We start from the raw sequence: 8,308 nt of genomic DNA, 5'->3' as shown, positions 1-8,308 counted from the left end.
TTAGTCCTCAATCCTTCTTCTAGTAGAATGGCTGAAGGAGAAGACAGTGGCTACGGTCTCTATCAGGAAGATCAAGATGATACCCTTGATTGTGAGTCGTGGCATCGTACGGCACTACTCGAATGATGAAGCACTGTCAGGGACGGGTCTACTGGCCCTCTTCGTTTACTGGGGTGTGTCTGTCGGCTACTACACGATATTCCACTCGCTCATTTTCGTTGGCGGTACCGATTACCGTTGGGTACTGCTAGGAGTATGGTTAGGTAGTAAGGAGGGTGTTGACCTGAGAATGATCCCAAGTGCCCCCGTAGGGACCATTACCATAACACTGATTTTAGTAGCCGTTTGGGCACCAAAGAGGAGGAAGCTTCGTGAAGAGGTAAAGGCTGTTTTGAGCCGCAAAAAGGCTAGTCCTGGGTTCAGGCGGGGCTCGGGCGTCGAGTCACTATTGCCGAGGCCTTGAGATTGAAAGAACTGGAGCAGCTACACGGGGAATGATAATGTCGCCATCATCAATGGCAGGTCAACAAAGCATACAACACGCTGAATCCAGTAATTCGTACACATGTGCTGTAGACGATGTGTAGCTGTTGCGTTCATTAGAGCTGTATTATGCGTGGGGGTAGTCTCTTCTTTACTTTCTACTCTTTCCTTATGACATTTGATTCAGCCTTCCCCATGGAAGCACCTTTGGCAGTGAAGCCACTGCAAGTTGTCTTACTTGCCCAAGAGGTAGTATCTCGGTAGAAGTAATCAACCACTATCGGAAGTTGAGCTCGCACAACTCTGAGTGTGAAACTTCTCGCAGGGGAGAGTTTAGTGACAGCTCTTGTGAGATTTTGCTTCAGATTATAGAAGCTAAACTTTCTGCTGTGGAAGAAGACATTACTTACTTAGAGAAAAAACGAGCCTGTTACGTCCAGCAGAGGTAGGAAGCGTACCGTTGACGAGTTGCTTATTCGGCCCCCCATTGCCAGGCTGGAGATAGCATGTGAACTGCAGAGAAGGCAAATGCTGGCTATGCCTATTGGTCAGCTCCCTTTCGAACATATAGTTCAGTTCCTCACTGACAGAGACGTGGCGAGGCTATCCGCTACTAGTCGTCATTACCGTGTGGCGTGTCGCGACCCTATTAAAGGGAAATTGATGGTCCCTCACATTGCCCATGGTGGAACCAGTTCTGCGTCCTTTGGTCGCACCATGAAGGCTGTGAGCCGACTGTGTCTGCCAAGCATCGAGAGCATGAAACTAGATGCCCGGAAATCAGGGGCGCATGGCCTTCTCTCGGCACTGTCTCGCCTAAGTGCGGGTTCGGTATCGAATCTTCGGACCTTACGGGTCAACTGCGCTGCTGAGAGGGAGTTCTTTGTTGACAATCTGCTGGAGTTCTGCACTGAGGTGATGGCACCCAACCAGCTGGAGTCACTCCATATTAGCGGCCTTCGAAGCTTCGATGCCTTGTGCGAAATTCTGCGAGCCCATAGCGCCTCTCTCAAGACGGTGCGAGCGGACTATTTTGTAGCGGGACACGAGACGGCATTCGAGAAGGAGGCCCTACCTATCATGCCGAAGCTTACATCATTAGCTCTTGATGTGGCAGATGTGACGACGATATCGGCGTCATTCGCACTGGAAATGCTCAACGCTATTGAGCGACCTGAAATGGTGAGCGAGTGGTACTCAGCGGTTTTTCAGTTGATACCCGCAGGTTACGCGATTGTATCTTCCTCACGTTGAAATCAGTGGAGACAGTCACGATGTTAGTGCTGTAACTAAAGCACTTAGTCGCTTCACTTCTTTGAAGCAACTAGTAAGCAGTGAGACTCTCATATTGTGTGGAGTTCGTTCCGGGATAGGTCCTGAGATTCGGCTTCATGCCAGTTAGTGTCGAGAAGCTCATCAGGATGCGGCAGATGGACTTGGGACACCTTCCAGCTGTCTGCATATCCGATCACTTCATTGTCGCCATGGAGAAATGGGCACCCTGGTGGCCTAGCATTGCTGAGGTTGGTCCCCCTCTGCTTACCTTAGGACTAACCATGGTCGTGTAGGTGTGGGAGAAGGAGGATGGGATTACTGGACTGTCGGTATTTCACGAGCAGATCGACTTTGAGGCTCTCGGCACTTCGGCGGCTCGAGAGTGGTCCAAACTTAGTCCCGAGGAACAGCAAATGTGGGAGAAGAAGATCGCTCCTACGGTTAAGCGCCTCTTCGTGGAAGCTCGAGCGAAAGCACCACCACGAGAGGTCCCACGGCTTGGCAGAAGCCAACAGTGTGTTGCTTCTGGATGACGAACTCTTCCAGTGTCCGTTTAACTCATCATATTCTTGGCTTGCCGCCTTATGTATAATATCATTGATCGATACTAGTCAGCATCTGCTTGAAAGCCTTTGGGCTCGCTGTGAGTAATGTCAGATTGTCTTATCTTTCGGAAGCGCACGATTAAGCCGCTCCGTTGTTTGTTGTTGCTGGTTGCGATGATCGTAGTCTTGGATTGTTGCTCAGTTGCCTCCTACGTACAATACAGGCATTCTGAATGCCATTATTTCTGTTCATATACACATCGTTGTCGTCCGAATTCTTATATCCGCTATGGTAAACTAGAGCTTATCAGCAACATATTGTGGATAATTCCCTCATGGCTTGAGTATTTGAGTTGAGGCAATCACGTCGTGCTCCTACCGCTAGTTTCACTCATACAAGAGAAGTAGTAGTGGTACTTACGTGTTTTGAGGGGACTCAAGCTGTTTGGCATGGTATTACGTTGAAGGGACTACGTTAGCTTGTTACAGTGGTTGAGGCACGTTCCTCCATGCGCTGATTGTTCAGTGTCTGTTAGCGGCTTTTAGCCCGGCCGTTTGAGGGCGCTATCCTTGTGAACTAGTCCGTAGGCTCACTACTTCGAGAAGTTGTGACTTCAATGCAAGTTGTGTGATGAGGATGAGGTAGATGCACTCAGTCGTTCATGCGGTATAGTGTTCGGAAGTCTTGTTGCTGTAGTTGATTATTCTGTCCTAGTTGATAATAATACTTGTCCAAGATAACAATATCAATACATGATGTCTCCGCGTAAAAATACTCTACAACTGCCGCCGCCGCCGCTGCCGTCTGATACGCTACGGGTGCGAAGTATGAGTGACGCTACCTCAACCTCTGAACAGCTCTTACGAGGAGTCCCTCTCGGAGTCGTTGTATCAAGATGGTCCTTATTTCGTAGTCCTGAAGCTCATCGGGACATTTATGACTTGTCTGAGCCCGTTGAGAATTTGGATGCTTTCATCAGCCACTCGTGGGCTGGCAATCCAATATGGAAACACATCTCGCTGGTAACAGTTGTCTATCTCAGGGAGGGGTATATTGCTATGCTGACTGTTCTCCTCCCTCTTTCAATTGGTGTTTATTTTCTACCCTCGTACCAGGAGTTGGCCTCTGTCTTTGTCGAGCTCATCGGTGTGGCCGCTATGTGCTTGGGAGTGGTGTACGGTTACCGCTTCGCGAGGAAAAAGTCTAGTAGGAAAGTATTTCTCGATAAGTGTTGTATACCACAGGATGATCCAGTAGCTAAGCAAAGGGGTATATGCAGTATCAGTGTCTTTATCCATCACTCTAATAAGCTGGTGATCCTCTGGACCCCAGACTACTTCTCGAGACTTTGGTGCGTCTTCGAAGTGGCGTCCTTCATGCGAACACATAGCCCGGATGCAATAATCTTAGTATCTTCACTACAGAGTCGGTTTTGTATTTCGGTCACTGCTTGCGAAGTCGCACTTTTGGTAACCGTCATCATTACTGATTTCTTGTTCAAAATCCACCCATTATCACTGTATGGTCCTCTGGTTGTACTGATCATTATAGAGGTGGTAATCACTTTAATAATCTGTTTCGAAGTCATATCTGGCTTTGTTCCGGCGAAGGCAAAACTCAACAAGCAAGTCGAAGCCTTCCGTGTTGAAGAAGCACAGTGTAGTCTCCCAGAAGATACTCGTGTACTGCGTCAAACCATTGCCCGATGGTATGGTTCGGAAGCTCAATTCGAGGATAGTCTAAGGACTAACTGGCCACGACTAGGAGCCACTCAAGTTCCTGAGTGGTCTTTGAGTGGTAGAAGTCTTGGAATAGTGATATTCCCTTATGTAATTATTTCGGCACCACGAATAGCCTCTCTTATATCTTCGCCTACGATAGCTCCTAACGACAACTGGTTGCTCTATGTTCGAGACGTGCTCATCGCATGCATTATGTTGGCTTGTCGTACACCCTTGCTAGCGTTTGTTGCTTGCAAGCTCACATCCTCGGCTAAGAGGCGTGGAATATCCAACTGGCCTGTGGTTATCGTCGTTATATGCTTTGGTTTGGTATACGATATGGCAGAGATAGTTGGAGGAGGCGTTGCGTTGTTCGATTCGAACCTAGCAACACAGCTCAAGCTTCCCGAACCCTATGGATGGGTATTCGTCATCCCAGCCTTCATTTGTGCCTTCGCCGTCTGGTGGACTTACCGTGGTCATGCGATTCGGTTACGCCGGAGACGTCCTCAGAAATCGGTCAGCTCAGAAAGCTCCATTTGATGAGCTTCTTTGGTCGCTCCTGTGGTTCTCTGTCATTGATTATATTTTCTCATCGAATAACTCATATCACTCTGCTCCCTTCCGGATTCGGGTGGATGTGGGATCGTCCAGGCACGTGGAGGCTCCGATAAGCTTACGATGTGGTGGGACGAGAACGTTCTCCTGCTGGAAATGGTGCCGGAGCCAAGCATTTTCAACTAAGCAAAATCGTTCCCTCTGGGCAGTGAGGTTTGCACATTTATAGTTCAATTATTTTCTACCATTCCACACAGTTACCAATCGGAATGATTCGACATTTTGCACGAGTCGCTGTATCTTCGTTCCCTTGACGATTGCGTTAAATTAACGCCGAAGCCGGTATGCTATTGGGGGCATCGAGTTGGGATGATGAACTTCATTGCTGTGGGAAGGGTGTATCTGATTCAGCCCCAAAGCGTGTATGGAGGCTTCAACTCGACTCTAGTCTTTCACCTCAAAACCTGCGTAAGATGGCCAGGCCGGAAGTAAATTCCTCTACTCTGGTTGGCCTCTTTATAGTGTATAGTGTGTGTGTGAGTGAACTCGATGTAGATCTGTCGCGATTCGCGTCGAGAAGAAAAGGGTCACTCCAAATATGGGGAAGATGACATTCGACGATCTTTGTACGCTTATCACATCTTGTGGTGAATAAAGGACGAGCGTCGCTCTGAAGGTGTCTCTGAAGGCTCGTTCGTTCTCGATATCAACGTCAGACTTGAGATGGGTAGTCTGTCTGTTGGTATCACTCTGAGTGAGGCTCCTTGGAAGCTTATCAGTCCTTCTTCGTTGTTGATAGGGAGATTGTCAAGCTACATTCCTTGATACTTCGAGTTCTATGTCCGCCGTCAGTGCTACACCGTCAGACCAACGAGAAGCAACTCTTCGGACTCTCCAGCGTATATCGGACTTGCTCGACACGGGTCTCACTCCTCGTCAGCTACGACTATGTGTGGCACTGTTGGAAACTCGGGTGAGTTGAAGTCTTCTTGCTGGTTTTCAAGGTGTATCGGATCGGGTCTCAGATTGTTAATCCCGAAGCACTAGCCCATGTAATTACCGAGATTAGGAGAGAGTGTGGTACAGTTGGAGATGGCGAGAACGATGGAGTAGCCCGAGGAAACGTTGCACGTGTTGATGATTAACTGTTGCTTAATTGATTTCTCTGACTGGCCAACTTATCGCGTTATGTGGAACAGTCAGACTCCGCTACTGCGACATAGGTGAGGCAAATGACCATCGTGGAAAGGTTCTGATCAGTCAACGCTCAATACGTGTTGTACATGAGATTCACTTTCACGGCATCACTGAGAGGACAGGCCTTGGGAGAAGAAGTCAAGCACCTTCGGTTTATCCTCGCCTAGAGCACAAGTCCCACTGAAATCCTCGATGTCGGGGTGGAAAAGCCCCCGTACGTCACACTAGGGGCCTATCAAAATGCCTCACCTCCCGAGCCAGCTCTTGGCAAACGCCATTCCGAGAGCTCGGACGAAAATGGCTCGTCGAAAATTCCAAGCATTTTCCTGAGTCCGAGTAACCCTATTTTCCCGCTTCACTTCAGTGTTGCGTTTTCCAGTTTGAAGAGCTTTCGAGGTACCTCTTATCTCGGGAGATCTTCGAACTCGATGGAACAGACCTCAAGCAAAGAAGCTGGGACCGGGAAGTCGTCAGTTTAGTTGCCATACCTTTATCGGCTAGGTGTAAAATTTTTGATGTTATATGGTTTATATGAATTATGGACGCTTTTGTAGTCTTCGGTGCCGAAGTGTTGATCATTGTTGCGGTGTCCATCTTGGGTATTGCAAGTATCAACGTGGAGGTTAAGACGCCTTCCTATGTCTGTATGCTGGGCTGTAGTTTCTTTATGGCGGCCCTCTTAGGACTATTCATTATCTATGAGTATTTGCCACATAGACTCAGGTTACATCGGCAAGCTAGTGAGTTCACAGTTGAGGATGGTGAAGGCCTGCTTGAGGTGGATAGGATACTTATACGACTCGTTATTGGTTCTCTCGAAGCCTTTGAAGAGTATGTCCGTGGTCACAAGGAATATGTAACAGGCAGGAGTCGTCCTTGGACTGTCAGTTCCCCTACCCTCGCTATTCTCCCTCGGTTGATATACCCTGGTGGAGCCTCCACCGTGGAGGACTTTGCGGTGTCTCGTATCGACTCTGATTCTTCTGCTCTGTCGGATGCCTCTTTTGGTCTTTGTGGCTTATGCTTGCTTCGAGCAGAGAAGGAAGCCCCGATGGATCGAGGCCATCTCGATAGTCTCACTCGCGGTACTCTACGAGATCCTCGTGCTGCTCACGGGTGATATCATGTTGTTCGACTCCGCTTTGATTGATGCAGTTCTTCCGAGTCGAATCCTTGCTTCACGATCGCTATACTTCTATTGGCATTGTTCAACACCTTCGTGCTTTACCGGAGGAATCTCTCAATTGCAGTGCGGTGTCATGCCAAGCTTTGTAAATGAATACCGAGTATTATTATCGCCACTTATTTAATGTATTGTTGCTCCCCCTGTTGATGGGCTTTATGTCCGTCCTCCCCGATGGCTGCTCGGGATCGCTCATATCTGGTCCGTCCTCATTGTCGACCCCTACTCTTACATCATATCTATACTTCCTATAATTCGTGTGTAGCTCAAGCCAACGATAATTGCTTGTTACTGCTACTCTTAGGCTCACGTTACTCGGCTGACACGTTATCTTCGAGCTTTACTATGGTCATTGGTCTGACTACAGCAATCGTGCTGCCTATTGTTCAGCTTAATCAATGTTTGTTGTGTTGCTTTTCCATAGTCCACATCGGTACGTCATGAATTTAGTCGTTGTGACACGACTTGATTTCTCAGCAATGCCAAATTAAGACCCTTCGGGATGTTGGCGGCCTCCAACTATCTTCTTCCTCTTCTTTTGGTTCATACAGAATCTGCCAGTAATGTCTGTAATGTTTATTCACAAATCAATATCTTGGAATTACCGACACTATGTTTTCATAGAGGCACAGTGATGGCGACCCACTCCTCCAAGTGGAGAATAAGGAACTTCGCAACTCAACGTATCGATGTACGAGACGAATTTATTTTACAATCATCACAGCAGTAGTCGCTTCCCTAGCTCTTTTACAGCAGAATCGAAGTGCTTACACCGCACTTGTCGGCCGCCGGTCCACTTCAATCCATACAGGGGATTCATTTGGACCTTTACGAAGAGTAGATGAACCTGCGGACGATTATCGTGGATGTGTAGCGGTTGCGGTGGACGTTTTACCTCTTGAAAAAACGTTCGGATATTTTGCGTGTCCTGTTCTAATTGCTGTGGGGAACGTATAGATGTATGCCGATGTAGGAGTAGAAAGCGTACATTCGAGGGACCGACAAACCTGAATCGGAATAACTACACGACAAGTTGACGGTGAGGGGCTTCATACGCCGATATGAGGAAGTCATTGAAGCGGTCGATCATTGGAAAAAAGGTGTCACTCGTGTTCCATATCGCCTCGTCAATTACGTCCAGGGAGGAGTGCATCACAAACTCATCCAAATGTGGTGAATCGTCGCGACGGCCGGCAGACGAACTCAGATCAGCCGAGTACCTAGAAAGAGTATTAGGCGGAGCGACGCAGGGCTAGTCTGTTACAGTGGCAAGTCGTCCTTTCCATCGACTATCATGAAGAGGTTATATCAGCCACTCGATCGTTACGTCCCGGTGGCGGCGGAG

The 8,308-nt window shown here is 48.2% G+C and overlaps 3 protein-coding genes across 3 annotated transcripts in view; 2 read left to right on the top strand and 1 right to left on the bottom strand.

The window, feature by feature from the left end:
• Positions 1–612: 612 nt before the first annotated feature.
• Positions 613–5,728, top strand: Pmar_PMAR027889 (hypothetical protein; the record flags this gene model as incomplete). Its single annotated transcript, XM_002773386.1, has 11 exons — positions 613–732; positions 849–928; positions 978–1,665; positions 1,709–1,810; positions 1,857–2,006; positions 2,052–2,173; positions 3,284–4,544; positions 4,995–5,051; positions 5,139–5,209; positions 5,436–5,556; positions 5,609–5,728. 11 exons carry the CDS (start codon positions 613–615, stop codon positions 5,726–5,728), a joined length of 2,892 nt encoding a protein of 963 aa, XP_002773432.1.
• A 590-nt stretch (positions 5,729–6,318) lies between these two features.
• Pmar_PMAR027888 (hypothetical protein) lies at positions 6,319–7,055 on the top strand (the record flags this gene model as incomplete). The annotated part of the gene is made up of 2 exons (XM_002773385.1): positions 6,319–6,896; positions 7,031–7,055. 2 exons carry the CDS (start codon positions 6,319–6,321, stop codon positions 7,053–7,055), a joined length of 603 nt encoding a protein of 200 aa, XP_002773431.1.
• Positions 7,056–7,681: 626 nt separating this feature from the next.
• Positions 7,682–8,308, bottom strand: part of Pmar_PMAR027887 (rrm-containing protein, putative) — a gene marked incomplete at both ends in the record, with an annotated part of 1,454 nt that continues 827 nt past the window's right edge. Inside the window, 4 exons of the mRNA XM_002773384.1 lie at positions 7,682–7,810; positions 7,859–7,970; positions 8,019–8,183; positions 8,291–8,308. Coding sequence (XP_002773430.1) covers positions 7,682–7,810; positions 7,859–7,970; positions 8,019–8,183; positions 8,291–8,308 — 424 coding nt within the window. The remainder of the gene's footprint in view (positions 7,811–7,858; positions 7,971–8,018; positions 8,184–8,290) is intronic.

The sequence above is a fragment of the Perkinsus marinus genome (assembly GCF_000006405.1).
Source record: "Perkinsus marinus ATCC 50983 genomic scaffold scf_1104296958914, whole genome shotgun sequence".
Classification (NCBI taxonomy): domain Eukaryota; phylum Perkinsozoa; order Perkinsida; family Perkinsidae; genus Perkinsus; species Perkinsus marinus.
Note: the sequence above shows the minus strand (reverse complement) of the source record. Positions and strands in the feature narration are given on the sequence as shown.